The sequence below is a fragment of the Corapipo altera genome, unplaced genomic scaffold (genome assembly GCF_003945725.1).
Source record: "Corapipo altera isolate COAL_440 unplaced genomic scaffold, ASM394572v1 104, whole genome shotgun sequence".
In the NCBI taxonomy this organism is placed as follows: Eukaryota; Metazoa; Chordata; class Aves; order Passeriformes; family Pipridae; genus Corapipo; species Corapipo altera.
In genome coordinates, this window is record NW_020884920.1 from 1898462 (window position 1) to 1922787 (window position 24326).

Sequence of the window (24326 nt, forward strand, 5' to 3'; positions counted from 1 at the left end):
AATACAAGGAATGAGTAGAAATTAAATAGCTAAAAGGAAACAGGAAAAAAAAAAGTCACAGGAAAAATTAAATTCACCCATTACCATGTAACACTCAAGTGTCATAATGGAGAAATCATTTATGTGAAGAACCACATGACATGTGGTTGCAGTCTCTTTTTTTTGGTAACTAAAAAATGTTAATACATAAAAGTGCCTTCTCTTAGCGAAAATTCTCTACAGAAATGAATGGAGCCCATCAGACTTGTCTAGACAGAACCTATAAACATGAATTAAAAAAATACAATTAAGAGATAGTGATACTAAACTCATGAAACAATGAAATTACATTTCTAAAGAGGCAATAAAGCAAAAAGATAAAGCATTACGCATTACCCAAAGAAAACTCCAAGTGTTTAGCAAGCCAAAATACTTATGTTTTAGAGTTGTTAGATCATCGATTTTATCTTTCACATGAATTATAAATCAATTACACTCAGTTCTCAGCATCGTTAAATTTCACAGCACAATAAGCAGTTGCATTTTATGTGCAGGGAGGTTACTTACACCAATTATCACTTATAAACTGGCTGCAGAATAAGATTCACAAATCTTTTACTCTTGCTAACTGGTTTTTGCTGTTTTCTGCAAAAACTGAACCTAGTAACCCCCAAATACACATACAATTGTCCTTAAGACAAGAGGTTACTTTGGGATGTTCACACAGCACCCAGCAGAAAACAGATGGAATGAGTCTGGCTAATTCTCTTTCTACATCCGCAAAAAAAGTCTGTTTTTCAGTAGTTTTATCACTGATCTATCTCTAAAGAAAGAAACTCTGGCCATGCCTTCCCTAAAGAGACCTGATTCCCTCCTGTTTCTTCCACCTGAGCCTTGCTTGTACTGGAAACACTAAGGAGTAGAACATGATGACATTTTGTGGTTTATTCTGGGTACTGCTAGGAAAAATACTGACAAAACAAAACCAAAACAAATAAACAACCACAACAAAAACCAAACCAACAAACAAAAAACCCAAACCCAAACAAACAAAACCCAAACCCCCAAAACAAACCAGGTATGCAGAATCTTTCTGGGCAGGGGGCAGTATTTTAAGCAGTTGGGTGTCTCACACCATGATTCTGGGTCTGACTTGTTTATAGCTCTGTCTCTCTGCAGCCACACACAGCAAAAAGCTCAATGCATGGAATTTGTCTCAGGCTGACTTGTTTTCCTTCAGAAAAATGACCCAGCTGTTTCAGAGAGCAAGGCTGTGAGCAGATGACACTGCTCCATCCCTGCCATGGACAGGACAAGGGATTTCACTGAACAGCTTGTGGTTTAGAGGATAAACTGTGCAGGGGGACAGGAGGGGTGGCAGGGAGGCACCTTCTGCTCACAGCTGGGGAGTTCCCCCAGCTGGACAAACCAGGGGCCAAAAAAAGGGCTCAGTCAAGAGGCCACAAAGGTGCTTGGGTACAGTGCAGAAACCCTCCCTTCCCAGGAGAGCTCTGGGGCTGAACACAGCCCACATCTTCATACAGTGCTTGGGATAGTGGCGCAGTGCACCCTTCCTCACACTGGGCCTCACTCTTAAAAACAAGATGAACCTCCACACACACACATGCTGTATGCATTATATACGTATTAGGTCATCAAATCTTTTTCTTTCAGCCCTGGATTATTCCCTTCATTGTTTTTCAATGTCTAGTCTTGGGCAATGTATTAGTTTTTAACATGCAATTCAGAAACATGCCAAAAATCTGTTTACAGAAGTAATTGTTTGAGGTACAAACAGCCCGTGCTACTGCACTCTTGCCAGTTCTTGCAGCCTTTATCATGAGTCATGGGTGATCCACGCTCTGTCTGAACTCCCAGTAACTGCAGAAGGGATTGCATAAGGACCTCAGACTTTGCGTTCAGAAAAATAATTTCCTCCCATCTGCACTGCAAAGAAACAGCCTTGAAATGTGACCCAAGTGCCACTAAAAGCAAAACACTGATAAGGAAAACAAGGAGACCCCCAGACATATTTTTCTTAAGTAAACAAACAACGTCCCCCAAGCCCTACAAAACATAGCCCTGACAGTAAGGATGCAGCTCAAGGACTCTTAAATACTATTGCAATTGTAACAACTCGTTTGAGAAGCAGCACAGCAAGCAGGTCCTTATCTGTTCAACCTGCTGGTACTGTTCCCATGTGGATGTGACAGAATATTGCAAACACATCTGTGTTCAGAAGGACACCCCTACTGTCTCAGAGCCAGCCAGCACCACCTTCTGAAACCCTAGATGGGCAGTGAACACTGGGCTGTACTTCTCTGATATCCAGAAGCAGAGACACATCAGAGTGTGGAGGTCACCAGTGGGTGGCATGTCCTGCTGGGTGGGTGAAGAGTTACCTTTTGGAAGTGTCTGACAGAGTGAGACCTATCAGAGACATCAGTGGAAAGACACAGCACTTTTGTAAAATTACCCTGATCTCACAAATATTGCGAGGGTCCCGTAGGTAAGAAAAGAGAATTTGATCATCTTTTTTTTGAGTTCTTTCTCTGTACTGTGGTCTGAGATGGTATCAGCCTTGAGGATGTTTTGGGACTGTTCCCAGGTGCAGGATGTTCACACTTACACTGGACACAGCACCCATTCAAACCTGAACTCTTCACCCGTCTGAGGCAGGATATGGACTGAGTGGAAAGGACGTGACCTCAGCTTGTACCCGGTCCTGTGGACCGCCCAGGAACATTTGTCCATCCCAAACCCACTGGTGTTACAAACAACAGCATCTGTGGTGAGAGCAGGAGACTGGGAGTCTGGATATGTGCGTCCATGTCCCTGCCTGGACAAGGACTTGCCTATGTGGCTTTGAGGAGCAGAGTGCAGGGCTGTGCCCTGGGGTGTGTGTCAGGGCTGGGCTGTGAATGCAGCCCTTGTGCCTGGAGCCCCACTCCCCAGGGCTGGATCAGCTCCTACCCTTTCCCCATCGGCATTTCTGGGAGGTCTCCCGGGCTCCACACAGAGCAGGATAAGGTGTAGGAATGGCATCATCACACACTGTAAGAATTACAAAAATCAAGAGGCAGAGAGATGTCACTCTGACACTAAAAATATGTTTATGATTGCCACAGAGAAGGGAGAAGGAAGCCATCAGCCCACCTCTGCCAGCCTCCAGCCTGCCCAGTGCCGAGGACAGGTTACTCATTATCTGCTGGGTGTAGCAACCCATGAAAGAGGTAATGCTGGGCAAAGATAACAGCTTCTTGGATGGCCTGCAAAAGCATTGTCATCTCAGGGACTTAAGTTAAAAATTAAAATGAAAATTAATGTTTATCTAGGAGTAACTGACCTCTCTAAAAAAATCAAAACTTCCCCAGTCGGGGCAGGGTCATGTCACAAGTCACAGGAGAAATCACAGAAAAAGAAGCCCAGAAAGAAAAGTCCTTACACAGAGAGCACCGGAACAGGTCTGTAGTTGGGAAGGAAAGTCATTCCTTGGTCTGTGTATAATTATTTGGAGGTTGAGCCCTTCCATATCAGTCACTCTTGGACAAAGAGAACCAGAGAACAGAAGCTGAGGTCTCTTTCCCTGCACCTGCCCTTGGAGCCAGCAAAGGGCAGGTAGGGTTAAAATTCAGACTGTGAAGATCACCATTTCTGGATGCATCCCTCCATAGCCCGAGACTGGTAATTCTTCCAAAGCAAACCCAAAATCAAAGCCTCCCACCAGCCCCGTGCTGGTGCACACCAGACAGGAGCCAGCCTGGCCAAGACTGGTCAGGTCTCCAGCTTGGCTTTGTCAGGTTGCATCCTGGAATATGCCATCCCCTCTCTCCCCAAGTGGGTTTTCCCTCCCCATCCTTGTCTCCATGCAGGCCCCTAAGCAAGCACAAAGGTACCTGGGAAGGCAGTGGGATCAGCAGGAGGCTGCTGGACCCGTGTGGAGGGCAGGTCAGTCAGGAAGGAGCCCACAGCCCTCCAGCGTGGGTGGCCTCGGCAGCAGTCGCTCTGCTTCACGGCTGCAGCCAGCCACAGGAGAAAACTAAGCCCTCCTCCATTTATTTTTCTTGCAAACTGTGTTTTAGATGTTCCCCTGAACGGCCCTTTGAAGCAGCACGAGCTGCCTCAGACCCTTCCCTTCAGCTAATTAACACGTGCCGACAGCTATGACAGCCTGGCTCAGCTGAGCTGGGACAGCCCCGAGCGAGCTCTGGCCCAAATCCACTGCCCAAACCCCTCCACGCCTTCCACAGCCAAAATGCTGCTGACCCTGAACCCTGCAAGTGCCTTTAAGCCATGAATCTATGTGCAAACTTTGCCTTCCAGGCTGGAACTGCCTATTTGTGAACTTGGATCTCGGAACAGAGCTTGGGGGCACTGGCTCGTACTGAGTTTGAGAGGTGTTGGGTTTTCTGTTCAGAGCTGCAGGTCAGGCATTTGTCAGAGGAAGGTTAAAGTGTTTAAATGGTGTTAAGTGCAACACCAACTTCTACAGCCCGGTGTAGATTGTCTTTGAAAAGCAACATCCTCTTTCTCTCTGCCTGGGGTCTGTCACTCATTTCAGGGATGTCAGCTCTGCTCCAGAGGCAGCACTATATCCTTCACTTGAATGTGAAGTGCACTCCAGCTAAAGAGATGCCATTATCTCTGGTTTAGAGAAGAAAAATCCAGATGGAAAAGAGAAAAGATTAGTTCAAAGGGCATATGAGACAGTGATAGAAACATGATCAGGACTGCAGTCACCACTAACAGGCATATCAAAAGGGGTGACACAGTAAACGTGCCCCCAGCAGATAATAAAGTAACTCAATCTATCACAATTCGGGTATTTTATCACCCATGGAGCACTTGAAACATGACTTGCAGTTGCAAAATCCAGCCTGTGGTTTTAAACCTGTAGCCTCAGCAGTGGCAATACTGAGAAATGAGCCCATCTTCATCTTTAAACAAACTCTGACTCCCCTGGAAGCGTTTCAGGGATTTACAAATTGTGGGGTTCAGAAATGCTAATGGATCACTGCACAGCACCACCAGCCAAAGGGGCACAGTGCTCCTTTGGAGGTTGCAGATTAATATTTAATCCAATCAGTAATTTTAAGTTAAAATGTAGCAGTATTAGCTGCCCAGGTTAACAGCATGGACAGGCATCACCCTGCAGCCAGTGAAGGAGGCACTTGCCCATTTCAAAGCAGGATCACAGCACTAGGCAACTGCATTTCCCTCTTGCAAGCAATTCTTCAGGAACCAGACACAAAATCCTTAGAGGTTTGCTCCATAAACCATTAGCCAGTAAAAGTCTAATTAGGTCAGAGACATATGGCCTGAACCAGTAAAAATTTCAACATTAGTGGCTACAGGGTTATAAACCTCACAAAATGTGGATGTATTTCAGAAGCTGCTGGGCTGCACATTGAAAACTGTGTCACGTTCAGTCTTCATCAGTGAGACTTTGCTCTCCTAAGCCAGCAGAAATGGCAAAAGGCAACAGCTTTGCTAATGAAAACTACTTTTTTCTTGATATCAACTACGAACATCAAGATGATACAACAGATCTTTTCTAAACAGGCTTTTTAAGACATTAAAATAGTCTTAAGAGTTCCAAAGCATTAGTGAAACAGGAGATCATGGGAAGTGAGGCCGGAAGCAGTCAGTGCACCTTATGTATTGCAATTTTATAGCTATGATAACGAAAATCTAGTTGTTGGAATAAAATCTTTTACGTCACTCTGAAGCATTTGCAGGTATTCTCCCTTTTATAAAGAAGAGCTCATTGTACTCAAAAAAAAAATTAAAAAATTGCAAGCAGGAATCCCTCGTTCTTGTGGGGTCTTGATTGACTCCACAAACGAGGCTGAGCTCACCTGTTGAGGTGAGGTGGGTTGTTGCCCCAGGCCTGAGAGCCACGAGAAGACACTCCCAGCTCACCACCACATCCCCACTCTCTGGGCAGGTGAGCAACCCCTTGGTCCCACAACTCCTTAGAGCAAGAAGCTTCCTAACTCCAGAGAGACTGGATGTCCTCAGCTTAACATCTTGGTTTACGTTTCATCTCACTTACTCTGGGCTTTTGTCAAGTGCAAAGGGATTCAGAAGGAGCTGAGCTCTGGGATGTGATGCCTTAGGGAAGATGCACCAACTTCACCAAGGCCAACCCTTGCCCCTTTGACTTCAGCTGAGTTTTACCATTGTTTATATTACAGCTTGCCATTAAAATTTGGGACATGCTGCAGGGGTCTTAATCCCCAACAGGCTCCAATAACACTTAGTTTCCCTTTGAGGTGTCCCAGTGATGCATTATCTGGGTTCCCTTGCTGGTTAGAGTGTTGCTGGACACAGCAGTGAGCTGTGTACTGTACTGCTGTCACTGGTTCCAAGGGGACTTCTGAACAAGTGCAGCCACACCTCGTACCCTGCTCACACAAACACATGCACACGAGGACGACTGGCAGAATTTAGCTTTAATTTGCATGTTATGTCCCTGCAATGAGCCCTGGGAAGTGTCTTTAAAAGGAGACTGCTTTCTAATTGCTTCTTAAAAAAGCCTTTAACAGGGACTCTCCTTGGCATGACTCAGGGCTGCATTTCTAAATCCAGTTTCTCCCACGAAGTTTACTCTGGCTCTTTGGTTGGGTCGCATCCACGTGCTATTTTTATTTTTTTGACCCTCAAGCCTGTTTACAGCACAGAGGAACAATATGGGAACAGAAATAAAGCTGGGACAAACCGAAAGGAATGAGCACAGCAATGGCACTGCCAGCATCTCTGGTTTGGAGAGCAGGAGGCGCTGCAGCTGTGCAGCTCCTCACTGAGACCCAATTCACTGATCTCTTCTGGTTATGCATCTCAAACCTCAGTTGTGTTTGATTTACCCATCAATTGCAAACTTAATAGCAAACAGTTAAAATGCCTGCATGTCCTTACACTGCCAGCTTTGGATCTGTGGTGCATTACAAGAGAGTATTTTCCAGAATGCAAAGGCTGAGGGACTGGCTGTCACGACAGTATCACTTTGGGCTTCCTTAAATACAGTAATCAAAGTATTTTGAACAGTAGCCTACATCTACTGAATACTTTTCTGTCTCAAAATAGGCACAAGTCTCCTCCCACCTTCTGCCATGAGCTCTTTGGTCACTCTGAGGTTTTGGTGGTCCAACCCAGTTCCCTTTGCTACATCCAGTGAGCTCAGCCCAGCTGGTTCCTGAGCCTTCGACCTAAGTGCTACCAGCTTATTCTGTGAAACTGAGTCAAAAGGACACAAAATGATAGCAGGGAAAAGGAAATATTGTCTATATTTGCATTTACATTTTTAATATAGTCGTGTTGTCTAGAGGCCAGATTTGGAGAATGGAAACCAGGAGCCTGGTTTCTATTTTCAGCACAGCCACTGATTGCTCTGTGTTGCTGGCAAATCTTTTAATCTCTTTCCCTCTGTTTTTCCCATCTGTAATAAAGGGATCAGACCTCCCCAGCTATGCCTTGTGTGGCAGCATCTTCTGATGAAACAAGGCAAGGACAAAGCATTAATAATCATTCCATATAGAAAAGCCAAGAGGTCACAGGAATTTAAGTACACTTTAGCTATTCAGTGCCCCTTTATGCAGCAAGTCTTAATGTTAATAGAAGTTTTATATTAATATGGAATGGAAAAGTAGACGCTTCAGGGCACAAAAATAACCATATCCAGAGCACCACTGAATAAATACAATATAAAGACAAAATCAGTTCAAATACTGTACAAATTGAAAGGTAAGGAGACATTTAAGAGGAAAAACAAAGTCATGCAGCTTTCCTCCCAGCTGACATCTAAGTGCCCTCAGCAAAAAAACGGGGATGAAAAGGAGTGTCAGGCACCAAGGGGGTCTCATAAATGGTTAAATATTCCCAGTCCTCCATTTCTTTACCTCTCTGGCACCTTCCTGAGGAGGTGTCAAGGAGGTGGGTAAAAGACTGAGATCCTTAAATGCAGTACAGCAAAACATGTCCTCCATCTCATGTTTAATCAACCCTGTAAATTATCCCATCAGCCCATGCCTGCACCCTCCAGGTCTGCCTCATGGCCACTTGTCCTTTCCTCCCACAGAACTACTCTGGGGCTCCTTCCACGCAGCCATCCTGCACTGCCAGGCACCAAACCTCCTTTCTGGGCTGCTCTGCCTTTTGGATCCCTGCAAGCTGCTCACAGCTGGGATACAGTTACCTGGGACATCTTCTCAGCCTCCTGCCTTCCTAATGCCAGTGGCTGCACCTCTGGCCAGATGTTTCACACCCCCTGTCCCCCTCATTGTGTGGATGCTCTCTTGCACAAATGATGTCTGACACTGCTCTCAGACCAGGGGATGAGCCATTCCTATCATCTAAGCAACTTTTGCTCATTTTATTTACGTGAACAGCTGCACTGGCACATTTTCGGGAGGATTTGGGAGATCTTGGTGATAAGCAGATCCCTCTCCACTGGACTACCGTGGCCACAGGAGGGTGTGTCTTTAAAACCTTCAGCATCCTCTATCCTTTCCTTCAGTCCAGTTAATGAAATAATTTCAAACAAATCAGTGTTGCACAATGCTGCCCAACAGCCAAGCTGCTTATTCCTTGCACAGCCTCTTGGATCATCTTGAAATAACGTGCATATGCTTTTGGGGAAGAGACCAGGGTTTATTTTGAGAGATGCTTTAGGATCAGGACAGTCACCGCAAGCTCATCACATTTACTATTCAGGATTATTGGACCACAAGTGACCTTTTGGATTCTTAAGACTTGGATTACGAAGGGCTTTATATACTAAGCCTAATGATTTGAATTATAGCCTTAGCATCCTGACAATCAGAACGGGACTACAAGCATTTTACTTTCTTCTATCCACAAAACAGCTTGGGCCGGATTTTGAATCCATTTCAAGGGTATGTCAGTCTGGTGCCCATCATAATGATCTAGCTGAGCTGCAAGAAAGGCAGGATGACCTAGGTAAAGGTCATGTCTGAGAGAAATGGCAGGATTTCCTAGATAAGCCAGTTGAGACATCTGTCTGCCTTCCTCCGAGACAATTATTTTATCATTTCCACGTATTAAAAAAACACTCTGAAATGCTACAGCACATTTTAATCCATGAGTTGCAGTAGCAGGGCACAGTATTTTGTAATTTTCAAATCTCTGCAGCAAAAAGTTTTATGGGGCTGATAAATATCTTCCTGTAACTGGCTGAACTGGAATACCTCTCAGTTCTCAAAAACACTCCCCAAACAACAAAAAAAACCAAGTATCAGCAACTTCTGTGGCCCCCATAGCAAGGCACATGTGCTGTCATTGCCAGTGTCAACCGACATGCACAGAGTTCCACATTACAGTGAAATTTGTTTCCTCTAAAATGTCTGGAGCTCGTGCTTCCCACTACCTGCACTCAGGTGCCCTTTCTCAGGACTGATGTGGAGCCCACTGAGCACCCTCGAAGTGTTCCTGCAGACAATCCAAACCACCAGTGGCTCACAGCTGCACAGCAGGTCAAAAGTTTAATTTGACCATTAAAGCAATTTTATGAGGAACACAGGACCCACAGCCACAGCAACTATGCAAATAAAGGTTGATTGATCCGTTCTGCAGGCTGAAATGCCCTTCCATGAGCAAGGAAGGGGGAATATTGGCACAAGCAGAGCAGAAAAGCACGAGGACGTGCTGTTTGCAGAAGGACTGCATCGGTCACATTCCCCTCATTCCTCTCTTGGAGCAGCAACCATCTGTGACACCTGAGCAGGGAACAGCACAAACCCACACTCACCTTTCATCTTCTACTGGGACCCCTCAAAACAAAAGCCAGACAAAAATGAACTGAGACACTCTGTCTGCTCTGCGTTAGCGGGTGATTCAACAAGAGTCAGTGTTTTCTCATTAAGCAATGTCAAAGATGTACTCCTGATCTCTCTGCGGTCACTTTCTTCCCCTCCCTTTGTCCAAAGACAGCTGCAATAATAAAAAAAGGATTTAGAAAACAACGGGGGAACCCCCGGTTTTTTTTAGTGAGCCAGTGGATATTTTCTAAGGCTGAACCAATCTCTGGAAATAATTGCCAAGTTCACTGTAGTTTTCCTTCCACATTCTCTGCTCTGCAGTTGGCAGTCCTGGCTGCTCAAAAGAAAAGCAACACAACAAAGTGCAGAGAGCTATTTCATGCCATATTGCTGCACAGGTGCATGAGTTTCTTTTCAATATCACAGACACAGAACCTAGACAGCAATACCTGGCTGTCTAGGTATTTATTTTTAAGTTCTGTATTTCCTTTTGATGAGTTGTCTTCGTCTTCTTTGCTAATTCAGCCAGCTGAACTTTTCCATCTATCAGTTCAAGCACATTATAATCTGCTCAGGAGGTTGTACAGGAAGGCAAGAAGGATGCTGGTGCAATACTCATAATGCAACCATCCCCTCACTGCAGAATGTCCATCTCTGAGATTAAACAGCGTGTTAAAAGCACTGCAAATTAAAATTATCCCAACTGTTTTCTTCTTTTCAATAATAAAAATATCTGACAAAGGTCCAAGTTCTGACTGAGGTGTCTGCACTCTACAAACTGTATGAGGAAATCATAATTTCTAATAGCAGCATCTCCTTGTGACTGTTCCTTTGCTGTGTTCACCCTTCATATGGCTGAGACCACCTGTACAGGGATGGAGTGGGCTCATGACAACCCTGTAATTTGGCCATTTATACAAAGGAACAACCTAGAGAATGACCCTCCTGAAGTTGATACTGTCTGGAACATCTGTCAAGGAGCCAGGGTGGGTAAATGGATGTGGATGGACTGGATGCTGGAAAGCACCAACATGTATCACTCCCTTGACAAGAGGTAGACCTTCACAGGCATTATCAGGGCACTGTGACCTTCTGTTTGAAGGTTTCTTTTTAGTCACCTAAGGCACTTTAAAAAGTGTTTAAATAATTTCTGCCATCTCCCCCAATTTCTACAAGACACGCAGTCCGGGATGAGGCTCAGACTGGCATCGTCTTTTCCAAACAAAAGCATGTCCACGTGGTCTGAATTTGCTTGGTGGGACATCCATCTAGGGAACAGACAATGGGATGGAAATCCAGAGCCATCTTGAAGGAATTTGGGGTAAATTTTAAGGATAATTCCACTCTTATAACTACAATATCAAGATCTCTCAATCCCCAATGCCTTCTGCCATCCCAGCCGAAGTGGTAAGCACCAGAAGGCACTTTTTCACAAAAAGATGAATATTGGAAGCACAACTGGGTGCATGGAGATGGTGTGGGTACAGCTGGGGACCTAAAAGGGAAGTGTGAAGACCATCTGCTGATGAATGCTCCTGCTTACAGCAAGCACTGGAAGCTTCCAAAAATTTTTGGTAAGGGTTACCAAGTAACAGCTGTACTGACCTGAAAGGAGTTGTAGCCAAAGAGATGATGGGCACAGCCAGAGCTGTGCAGTCAAAGTGCAAATAGGCATTGCCTTTGGAAGTCCTCAAAGCTGCCACTGAAATGGGAGAATTTGGCTTGGACTCAGGCTGCAGGTTCATTCCAGACTGTCTCATGCTGAGGGATCAGGAGGAGAAGGTAGTAGAACACAAAGGAAAGAGCATTGCTATCACTTCAGGTTAATTCTTTAACTGAAACCAAAGCAGGTGTTCCCTTCCTGGGACTGGAAGTGACCTGTGGGCAGGTGAGGTGAGGCAAAAATGATCCCACTTCTGGGGCGAAGTTCATCCACAATAACTTCCACAGCCTCTCCATCATCCATTTTATTGCAATAAGCAGCAGAAGGTGATCCATGGGCTGCAGCCTCCAGAGGGTTCACAGGCTGCTCTGAACACACAGATCCTCTGTATTTATGTCACAGTAATGCAATCATCATAAAAGGGGGCCTTAAGACCTTAAGACCTGGCGCTGAGATGTCACCAGTGAACTGTTTTGAGGTTCCTGCTGAGCACACTTAGACACTGGAATTTCACCCAGATTTCACCTGCTTAATGCCAGCAGTTCATACACAGGGCCTGGCTTACAATCAGCCCTGGTATTTGCAGCTGGCTTGGCCCTGAGCACTAACCACAAGTAGGACTTCACATTTATTCTTTCCAGCATACCATAGTGCTCCATTAAACAAGGACAAAAGATTTCCTTATGTAATAGGGATGCTATTTGTTATTTTTAACCTTATGGCAGCCAGGATTCATGCCAGGTGGCATTCTGCCTTAACCAGGCAACTTCAGGAGGTTACATTCCTCACTGTCATCCCTGCCCCCCTGGCATGGTTGATGCCCATACATGGTTCCTTGGCTGCCTGTTGTCGTGCCTATCTGAGAGCATATATTTGTGACAGCTCACGGAAACACCAGTCCTATTTATCAAGGTAAATCAGGGTGCAGATCAGGCCTTTCCAGCATCCTGCAAGAGCTTCTGCTTCTAATAAAGGGTCCTGTCTTTGTGAGATCCATAAAGTCTGTTTACACGTATCTATGCTACCAGACAAACACCATCACTGTAGCTTAAGTTTTCAATATGTCCAAATAGCTTTACAACATTTAGTTTGAGAACATCGGTTCTTTCAGTCCAATTAAGCCCACAGAAAGCAGACAAACAAAATAGTGACAACCCTCAGCAGCCCAAGACTGAAAACAAGCAGCAAGCCATGGGCTGAGCATCCTGAGCAGCTGAGACCCTGCAGCCTCCCTGCTCCCAGTGCTCCATAGACACACGTCACCGCTCACTTGGCAACTTCCATCAGCAGCATCACTGGACCAGACTTGGGTAATTTCATGGAGCTTAAGCAAGCCTGGCTGATACAAAGGATGCTGCCAAAGCCTGTTGTACCTCTAGACCAGTACAGGGAAACACAGTGCCAACATTCATTGGGTCCAAAGGAGCTCAGAAGCAAATGATGATTTTCACAGTGCTGTAGCTGGTCTGGCTATTTATAAGCAAATAAGAGTGACAGATCCTGTGTCCTGTGGCTTACAATTTCATAAAATACACGTGGGACCATGAGGAGAATAGATGTAAGTTGTCACACCAAAAGGCTGTGTGAAATTTCAATTAGCAGCAAATCTTCATTAAAAAATCTGAACAACAGAAACTAATAGGGAATGTAACTCCACCTTCCTATGAATAGAAGGGTAACTGGTAATTTTAACTATGTGCTCACATAATTTTAGAGGTTTTTGCTTGTTTGCCTCTAACACAATCCCCCCCTTCATTCACTCTCCAGGCAGGAGGCACAGTGAGTTAGAATTTTAATTCTTCTGGCCATTTATATACATGTGGCATTTGTTGACCTTTAAGTATTTGATTTTGAAACCTATTTAACTTTTTGACGTAGGTGTTTTCGTGGGTTTTGTTGTGGAATGCCAAAAATTTTCTGCATGTAGGGGAAAAAAAATGAGTAAGAGCAGCTGTATGAGTGTTCCTCTGTTTGTACCCAAAGGGCCCTCCCTCTGTGTCTGTAACACCAGTTAAAGTTTCTTAGTAGCACAAGCTTCTTATTCAGCTTTGTTTTGACAAAGAAAGATAAACCACTGTTTTGCTTTGCCCTTCCCCCACCATTTACTCATTAGTTTCATTCAGTTTGCTATTCCCTGCTCCTTGTAGGGGAAAAAAACATATTTTTAAAAAATTACTATTTTAAAGCACATTAAGTTGTTGACTATGCATGTTCTTGTGAAGAATTTAAAATAGAATACAATTATAAATCACTGCTAAAATGAGCTTGTCCTGCAAAGGCAAGGACATTTAATTGTGTCCTTGTATGACTGGAATCACTGTAAACAACTAATATTCCTATTTGCAGGGACAGAAATAACGAGCTCATTCAGCTGTACAGAAAGGAAGACATAAAAGGAAACCAAGGGCTAAACCAGAATAAGCCACTGGAAAGTTTTATGTCAACAAAACTGGATTTAAATTAAGTAACATCAATTCAATATTTTGACTGTAAATGAATCAGAACATTAAAACATGTTTTAAAGGGAACATTTGTGATGAAACATCTATGACTAGTTCCTACACCAAAGGAATAGGAAAGTTCCTACTTATTTCTTCTGTGCAGGATCAAAGCCCCACAGCAAAGTTACTTCTCTGGCTTCAGTACTGCTTCATAGACCTAAATTTTGAAAATAAGAACAGCAGCAGAACTGTGAGGAAAACACTGAATAAATGACTTATCAGTTACACACAAAGGAAAACATAGCCCTGATGACACAATTAAGAAGTTCCTTCATACTACATATGTGTGAAGGAGTAAAATTTAAATTACACAACCAACTTCCATTCTTACATTTTCTCATTTTCTGAGTGCTTGACTTTGCAAATTAAATCTCTTTTTATGATTGTTGTTTCTGACATTGATTTGCAGAAATGTGATTAGATTTTAACGTTTGTTATTTTGCCTTATTCAGTGGCAAAGTTTAAAATAACCCACACAACAAAAACCAAACCCTCAAGCTCAACCCAAAAATGTGAATTTCTAAGCTGTTTGAAATGATGGGAAATGAGTCAATAGTCACCTTGCTTTAAAATCAAGAGAAACACAGCAGAGCAATTCTCCAGTGAGAGGAAATAAGGAAATAAACTACACATTCAGCAACTGTGAGACACCCTTTCCAAATAGGAACAGAGAGTTCATTTACCCAGTTATTTTACAATGGTGATAACAAATTAAAATTGTGGGCAGACAGCAAAGAACCAAATAGACACACAACCCATAGCAAGGATCAGCCAAATCAAAGGGAACTTTTTACACTGTCAAATTTTGAGTAATTAGTACTTCCATTAGAGGCACAGTTCCAGCTTTAAGCAATTCTAAGTAATTAATGTTCCTTTATTTTGCCTAGAAATCCTGACTTCAGCATTCTCTTAGGACACACATTCTGCTAAACAGAGCTCCACAATACAGATTAACTCAACTAGAAGACGATTAGCATAGGCAGATGGAGATGTAATTTGTCATTCTGCACACACTGTTACTTCTAGCCTTGGATGCAATTTTTTCTTAACACAGCAGACTGATTCAAACAGAGGCAGAGACGTGATTTTGTTCTATCTGTACCCACAGGATTGCCTAAGCTACAAGTGAGGCAGAGATTTGAAAATTCCACATGACCAAATGACAAAACACAGTGAATAAAGTGCCAGATTGTATCTTCCCATACAGCTTCAACCAGCTACAGGAATTCAGTAAATACATGTCTCCCAAAAATGTGTGTCCTTTTGCACTTCATGGCTGTTCTGAAGGTGACTTGTTTGCCAACCAGTGAAAGATTCCTTAAGAAAAGGTAAAAAGTCAAAAAGTGAAATGCAATTAAAGTGTCCTTTCCTATTTCCACTACAGCATCAAGTATAAGATAACTCTTAGATTTTTTCATATTGAGCTTTGACACACAAGACATGTGCAACACCACCAAGGAGAAGTCTGACAAACCTTTTATCAAATTTCAAGACCCCCCTGTCCTTTGAACAGCACCTATACCAAGAGGAATGAGGCAGAAAGCTCATGCTTTGCTTTCTCTGCCAAACACAACCACAGCAACAATTACCTTCATTTGTAGCTTCTGAATTTTCCATAACTGCAAGAAGCAGAGGCCAAACACCACGTCCTTCACCCAGCAATAGGTAGGAGTGAAGAGAAAGCTGAAACAGCAGTTGAGGAAGAGGAGATCAGAGCAAGACCTTACTCCCAGAGGTCTATTACTGTGCTGGTGAGAGGCTCTAACTGTTCTTTTCCAAATACTGCTGTTCACATGGACTCCAGATTGGCAGGTCTTGTGTGCTTTTAATATCAACTGATATAAAAAGAAACATGACATTCTTGATCTACAAAGTGTCTCTTCTCACAGATTTGTCAGAACTTGCACATGGTCAGAATCAAGGTCCAAGAAAGGCAAATTTTGACAAAGCTGTCCAAATCATATAAGGTTCACACTTTTTTGCCCGCATCTTACCTTTATCATCTTTTTCTACAAGTCTATTCCAAAGTGCATTTGCAACGTGCTTGTGCTTTTAAGTTGCAAGGTATGTTAAGTGCACAATGAGGACCCACAGTTTTGAGTGACAGAGAAATCAGAAGTGGCAATGCTCAGATATCTTGAGAGAGAACAAAAATTCTTCTCTGACATGCAAAGTGCAATGAAAAACTCACAAAAAGACACTTTGAAAACTTCATCCATGAGAAATTCTTAGTTTTCCTAGCAGAAAGAAAAAAGTACCAGCTTCTGCTTGGAGTGACAGCAGCTTTTCCCAGCTGCATATTCTCACACGCACAATACTTGATCCAATGATCTTTATGAGTTCACTAAATGTCAGGATTGCTTCTTTTTACTGCAGACACTTTTTACCAGGTTTCACACTGGAAGAGCAGTGTTGTGAAGCTTTGGGCCTCAGAAAGGCTTTGGCTCTGCCTCCTCTGCAGCCTTCAACCCAACTGCTGCCCTGTGGTACTGCCACAGCACCTGAGCTGCCAAGGAACCATCAGCAGCTCACTGGAGAACCTGGACACTGCTGCTCAATTCTGCCCCACTCCAAGTTGTGCCAAACTCCATCCCAGTTACTGTGCTAGAGCAGGGCATGCTGGTCTCTAGTATTTTTGGACTGAAAACATCGTCTTCAAGAAGTCAGAAAGCATAAGTTATTTGTTATTAGCAATATATTTCGTACTTTTAAAGATTTGTATTAATCCACGGCTGTGAAGGCTGTCAAATCCACTCAAATGCTTCTTATTGAAAAATCAGGCCTGAATATCTGTAGATCCTCCCCTCCTTCACCCATCCAAATTAAAGCTGTAATTCCCAAAGACAGCCACTCTTCTAAAACACTACACATTTCATATAGTTGTTATTAGTAAAGTATGAACAATGTTTGCAGAAACATTAAAGAATCAGGTCAGGAACTCTGTCTGAATACCAGTGTTATTAAATAAGCCAATCATCCAACTTCTGAGTAATTAATGTCCTTGGTTTTCACTTGAAAGCCTCATTTTCAGCATGTTCATACGAGACAAATGTCCTACACCAAAATGAATGAAGAGGAATTAACTCTTTTGGGGGATGCCAATTACCAGAGAAAGATGAAAATGTAACACTGTCAGGCCAGATACAGCACAGCACTTCTCATTGTAGGGTAAATTTAGACAAAATCTGATGATTTCACCACATATAAGCAAGGATTTGATCTGTTCCCATCTGTGCATTATCTAAATACCTAAACAATTGCCCTAATGCATTTGAAAACTTTAAAATATAAAAGGAAAACTAACAAAGCTGATGGTATCTCCAGATAACTGTGTGAAGTACTAATAAGTAACTGTGTTATACAATCCATGTTCAACAGACTGAAAATGACCTTTCCCAAATCCAAGTGACATCCTTCTGAAGCTGAAAGTGATAGATTACAGCTGGCTGAGCACGCACTGTACTGTACACTCATTTTAAAAGCTGCCATTGTAAAAGACCCTCCAGGCTTTTTGTTGGTTCCTTTGCTCTTCTTATTAAGGACTGTAAAGTTCCTCTTATTTAACAGTAATTACAGGGGCAGATGGAGGAAAACTAATGAGAGGGAGAGAGGTTTATTTGTTAAAGACGTGCAGTAAGATCAATAGCAAGTCTATAGACCGTATATGTTATTTTTATTTCATCGCCTCAAAACATGATAAATATTTGCAAAAAATTATGAGTACAAAACTTATTATTAGGATTCTTTTTAGAAAATGACGTCTTTACAACTCATTTATAGCCTCTGTATATGACATCCTCTCCTCCTCTCCACCAGACAGCCATTAAGACACAAAAATACTCTCAGGATAGCAGCTGCAGAACTTGTCGTACGCGCTCACACTTCTCCAGCACGTTTGGGTCTTCTCCATCAGAACCATCAAATTCCTTCATAAAAGCTTCAGCTTTCTCCACAGTTTTGTCTCTTGCCCCGCCCTGAAGGCCTTGCAGATAATCCAGTAAAATGGTGAAATACTTGTCTGGAACCTTTAAAGAAAAAAAAAACAAACAAGGGAGGAAAAATCTGATTTATTTTCTTCCCTCTCGATACTCATTTGCAATTATGTCACATCATCACCTGAAGGACAATCAGGAGACGGGCACAGGCTTTGGTGTGTGCCAATGCCCAACTCCAAGTGGAAATGTTTGAAAGGTACAAGCTGCCAGGAGGGATGGACCGTGGTGAGATGACTGTCATGTGCTCGGATGGGCAGAGCATCTGAGAGGAAATGCTAAGCAGATGTGGAAACGCTGAGCAGCAAATGCAAGCACTCCCTGACAGGGAGCTCAAGGCTGTGAGGGTTGGTGCAAGAAAAAAAACAAAACACACCAGCCAAATCCTCCTTTTGGAAAACACATATGTGAATCTTGCTAAATTTGGTGAGAATTGCATGAATGTGCCTGAGGAAAGAATTTCGCCGGAATTACCCTCGTCCCAAAAATTATTTGTTTGCTGACTTGAGATACCACCCACCATCATGCACTTTGACAGAATGCCTATACAAAGAAATAGAACTTAATTTGAAAAACAAATTGAAATTCAGACATATGGAAATAATTTTGAAATCACGCTGACTAAAACTGATAGGCTGAACCAACATGTCCAACATTAAAAGCACTTTAGTCATCTACAGTTGTGTTATCCCCATTTCCCTCCCTTTCTAATTAACCAGTCATAGATTAAATTTTAGCTTATCTGGTAGAACATACAGTTTAAATGATCATTACCTTAATCTTGGCAATAATTTAGCAAAGACTTTGGAATGATTTATTCAGTATTTCAAACCAAAATAAGAGGTGAACAGACAGACCTATCTTGAAGCATATCTTGACTTCATGTTGTGTATCTGTGGAACAGGTTTCAGCCAATAACAGAATATCTTTTGCTGTGAATCAGGGGATGTTAAAATTACCTCATCCTGCAAATATTTTTCTCCATGTTTAACTTTACACATACAACTTGACATGAGTCAAGTCAAACACATACGTAAGTATTTAAAGGATTGGAGACTAATTATTCGAGGGCGGTTTCAATTCTGCAAAGTATCAAGATTTCAGAGAAGGCAGAGCTTCAACAGACACTTAATTTACAACCTATTTCTCCATCGACATTTGGCAGCAGAACTTTGATCACTAAAACTTCTATCACTCCAAAAGAAGAGGAAGAAAGAATATTCCAACACTGCCTTCATCAATCAGGCATATTACAAAGCAATAAATCAAAACCAAAATCTGCATTCAGCCTCATAACTTGTACACTATGGAAAACCTTCGAATTCTTCACACAAACACTCTTGCGCTAAAGAAACAACACAGTTACAAAAAAATATTAATTTTACAGTGACTAACACTGAAATGGATGATATATGAAGTGTTGCTATAATACAAAAATCACACATGTTTAAACATAATGAAAAATGTCTATATTTTTGAAAGTTTTTACTCACACTAAGCTGGTACTAATAACAGACAAACCATTCAGATGCAAACAATTTCAGTGTGACAGTGCTCCTTTAATGCAGATACTCAGTACTGAGCTTTTAAAGCTCAGCAACATTTCCATGTTTCAAACCTCGGCTAAATTATCTCTGTAATCTACAACTCTTGTAGACATACCTGTGGACCTACAGCTATTATTATATCATTTAAGCAAAATGCTTGAAGGGGCAATTGAAAACCTACTCTAAACTTAGAAATACGAACTGTACAGGCTGACATGTGGTCGATTATTTTTCTTTAACACAGCTCTGAGGTTTATTTCAGCAGGAGCTCACAATGCAGCACCCTGTAGGCAAGGTAAGTCATGTTTCCTCCTGACTTATACAGTAGAGCCATAGCAAGGACTGGAACACACAAAGTGCCAGCAAAAACTCAACGAAATCCAAATTTTAATTCTTCAAATACAGTATTACAAAAGCGGCAATTTCAGGGGTCTTGGCGAGGTTTTCCAAGAAGGAACACAATCCTTCTTCTAAGATCTAAGTTTTAGGCTCGTTTGAAATTGGAGATCAAGATCTCCCACCACGGCTCTGGAAGTGGAAGTGATGCTTATGGGATTTTTTTATTATTCTTTTGTTAAACCATTTTGACCCTGTCTTTGTTTCTTTTTCTCTCTCACACTAATCTTGCCTCTGTTCTAACTGGAGCTGATTAAAACGGAAATATCCCAACGTGAAATAATTCCTGTCATTGGGAAAAGGAGGGAAACACTACAAAAGAGCAGCAGGAAAAGAACAGTTATCACTTTACAATTACACTATGCAACTCACAAGTTTTCAGACTCAGAGACTTGCAGATCCCCACGTATTTTGCAAAGCAAACACAGATCCCAGCACAGAGGACCTCAGCTCACTGCCACCACGCTGCCTTTTGGGTTCCCTTCCAAGGAAGCTTCAGCTCCAGGCCTTGCAGCCCCAAAGCTGAATACAGCTGATCTATGACTTTCTAAAAATGCTGTGCCAGATGACAAATATCAACAAGTGACCCAGTGTTTGTTTTATACAGGATCCTGGAGAAGTATACACACCATAGGTACACAGGCTCAGCTTGGGAGCTGTCAGCCAGCCACCAGATGGATTTTAAAGGGACTTAAAAAAAACCTTCATGTAGCAAACAACTTGAAAATCTCAAATTATTTCTTACAGAAAGAGGCATAGCAGTGCAGGAAACTCAACTCAGTGCTTTGCATGGCTTTTCAGCAGGCATCCAAGTGACACCATGAGATCAAAGATGTGGCTTAGGAAGGAAAGAAACTTATGTCTTATGTCCCTTTTTGTACTTTAGTCATGCTTGGATTACCAACAGATTCTATTCTGCAATGGACAGGAAGTTGAATTTGGGTATAAAAAATATTCAAAAGAAGCTGGGTGTGCCCTCCCTATGGTCCTGATGAAGGAAGAGACTTCATCATATGCTTAATTATAAGCACTTGAACAGTTCTACTAACTTAACTGAATCTGGATGCAGATGTTCATCATTCTCTAAAGCTCATATTCAGTCTTCTCTGATTATTAAATCACAAAATATGTGAATTTAAATAAATCTCAGCACTTTCAGCAGATTAAAAAGCAAAAGGAAGTTTAATTTCAGTGTTGAGAAATAAGGGGTTAAGCTGTGTTTTTATACATAAAACAAACGCTACTTAGGGTTCATTATGTCCCAGTGTAATTCAACACAAACCCCAAGGTAAACAGGTAAAAAAGTAAAAACATTGTTCTGCCTGCCAAACAATTTCTAGGTAGCTTTGAAGAGCATATGTTGATTTTGGAAGGTTGATAAAGGTTTTTAAAGGGGAAACTTAAAAACTGAAGACAGAGCAAACAACCTAGAGACCACCATCAAATTTGTATTCTGCAACTCATCTTTTTTAATGTATTTACACCCTGTGAACATTTCTGCCTTCATGAAACTCTGCTTTTAATTATCTGGGTCTCTAAAAGTATTTTTAACCAGAAAGGTAACACCCTATGTCAGGTGATTGGCTTAAGAGCCGCTGAGTAATTTGGGTCAGGAAGATTGGTATGAATAAATGTTCAAGTGTACACAAAACCATCAGCAAAACCTAACTGAGTGTCAATGAAATGAATCAATAAATAAGGCACTGTGCAAATAGGCAGATGTTTGTTCTATTACACAACAAAATAAATGACCTGAAACTCCCACTCGATACCACGATGGTCAGGCTTATTGGAAATTCAATTTATGTTGTTTTTTCAGTTATGAAATGAATGGATTTCAGTATGGATGCAATCCTGGCTTCTGGTTATACTTTATGTTTTGCACAATCAACATCAGGTTTCACTTATATTTTAATGAGAAAGCTATTTTAACATCTTGGCAATAAGACTGTACATCTTCTGTGGAGCCAGAGATATCTGAAGCAATATGAGAATCATGGTTTACAGTATTGGGTTCCACATTAGGAAATTCAAACAAAGGATATGACTCAAATTCTCAGCAAACTCTAGGTTTAAATAAAACATGAATCTGCTCTATTTATGCTTGACATACATCAAATATAAAAATCTAGCATACACAGGAGAATGATCACCAACAAAGTGAAAATATCAGTGACGAGCAATTAAAATAATTCAGCATCTTGGTTAAAAACAAAGTAATTTATAAATTATTAAAAAATTATTAGACAAGTTCATGGCTAGTACTAGCAAATTTTGGTTAATAAAGAATAGCTATAACTAATGTATAACACTATATCATATTTGTTCTGAGGAAAAGCAGCATTAATACAAACCTTCTCTTTATCATACATGTGCAGGAGAAGCCACGTTTGTCTTGCCTTTTGAAACTTCCATTCTCCTGGATTTTCAGACCAGCTGCAGAAAATTAGAAAAGGAAAAAATTTTGGTTGAATGAAATATTGTGATAGCAAAACATTCTTTATTCAGAAAATATTCCCTACAATGCTTCCAAGTGACTTGGTATGCACCGCATGGAGTTTTGTGGCACGGATACTGGCACACATTTTGTACAAGGCCACCTGGCTTCTGTGCAAATAGTGAAAGGTTTAGGAAGATATCATAGCCAAGAATGTTATAAGTTTTCCTCAGAAAGCACTCATTCCTTGATGTTAAATACCAAGCCCCACTCCCCAGCTTTGGCCAGTCCTTTATGAGAGGTCACTGCCCTCATTTGACCCACAACAAGAACTGAGCACCCCAAATCCTTATCCCAGTTGCAGGGCTACCTGATTATTTGAGGAGGTGAAGTGGACAAGGAATCAAATTCTGGTTTCAGAAAGTTGATATTTCACAATGAACTGAAATTTATAAAAAATTAAGCAGCCTCTGAAGGACTGGAAGGAGAAACTTGTGCTACAATGGTCACCTCAGCAATGGCTGGAGCCCATCACAGATGGCTGTTCCAGAGCAGACAATTCATTCTTGAGGAGCAAATATTTAAGGCTTGGGTTTGCCTAAAGGTGTGACTTAAATATTTATGTTTACAGGAGAGAAAAATGGTTTCTCTCACAAGGAATACTTCAATACTGTTCAAAGCAAGGGGGCAAAACAAATTACTAACATCTGCAAACGTTCTTTGGCTGTTTAGCAAACACATTTTAAATATGCAAAATTTTAGCTGGGCTAAAATAGCACATTTACATACATCTTGAACATATTTTTCAAGCTGGTATATTCTGTTTTAGATGAAGAAAGAGACATTTATTTCTATAAACAAATGAGCAAACCAGCAAATCCCACCATAAAATGAAGACTTCTTTTTAAAATTACATGCTTGAAAATTAGCATCTTAACATGTACAAAATCTGACAGCACACAAAAATATAATTTAAAATGAAAGAATAAAAAATACAAGGAGAAAACCCAGAAACTTTCACACTTAATTGATTTTTCTCTAAAGAAAAATAAGTCTCCAGAGGGTAGCATGCAAGATGCCATTAATGTTCCAGCTTGTTTTACACAGCAATAGAGAGCACAGAAATCAATTGAAAAGCCAGCTGGGTATGAGAATTAGTATTGTTTAAACACTGTGAAGTCTAATAAAGCAAAAGAGTCCTCATCTTTGCTGAATGCACCAGCTAATATATTGTTCAGTCAATTCAATGAAAGAGAAAAAATTGAGACCACAAATTTGTACAGAAAGGTTCCATGGAAGCCTCTGAAGAAAACTCAAAGAAAAAAATACTGTCTTGATGTTCAAATTCAGGATAAAGAAAAAGCAGCAACAGCTCATTAGGGTTAGCACCAACTAAGCTTAATACAATAGTCTGTAACCAAGATATAAGGTAAAAATCAGACAAATAACAGAAAACCAGGACAAATAATCACAATATATCATCTTTTACATGCTCAAATAAAATCTAAAAATGAGCTGATTTAGAGGCATCTTTTGGAACACTGTCGATAAACAGGCAGAAGTTTCCAAAACAAATATTGCACAAAAGCAGGAGACCAAAAAGCTGACTGACAAAATTTATAGAATGGAAAAAAAATTGTTATTATAGGGAAACCATCCCTTCTCCCATCACCACAGCCTAGAAACCAAAGTACTTGCAAAACAAAGATCATTCAATCCTTGGTGTCACTTTGCCTTCACAGCAAGGTGCCCAAGTGGACAAAAACCACTGTCAAAATGACACCACCTGTAATGTGAGGGGCCACAGAGGATGAAGTAAAAAGGGTTTTTCTTGCAGGTGCAATTTGTGGGGCAAACAACAACCTGCTCATTTGTTCCCACTTTCTCTGTTTGCCAAGCAAACACGGCAGCTCCTGACTGAGAAACTGGGACTTCTGCAGGAAGTGACTGAACTTCTAGAAGTCCTTCAAAACAAACAAAATCCCAAAGACAATGACAGTGCTCGCTGTTCTTTTAACCTTTTTTGTTGTGAGGT

At 41.5% G+C, this 24326-nt stretch overlaps 1 protein-coding gene across 1 annotated transcript in view; it reads right to left on the reverse strand.

Moving 5' to 3' along the window:
- CUNH7orf50 (chromosome unknown C7orf50 homolog) overlaps nt 1-24326 on the reverse strand; it is a 154335-nt gene that overhangs the window by 17175 nt on the left and 112834 nt on the right. Inside the window, exons 4-5 of the mRNA XM_027656462.1 lie at nt 22209-22290; nt 15509-17944 (exon numbers count right to left, since the gene is read on the reverse strand). Coding sequence (XP_027512263.1) covers nt 17762-17944; nt 22209-22290 — 265 coding nt within the window. The 3' untranslated portion in view covers nt 15509-17761. The remainder of the gene's footprint in view (nt 1-15508; nt 17945-22208; nt 22291-24326) is intronic.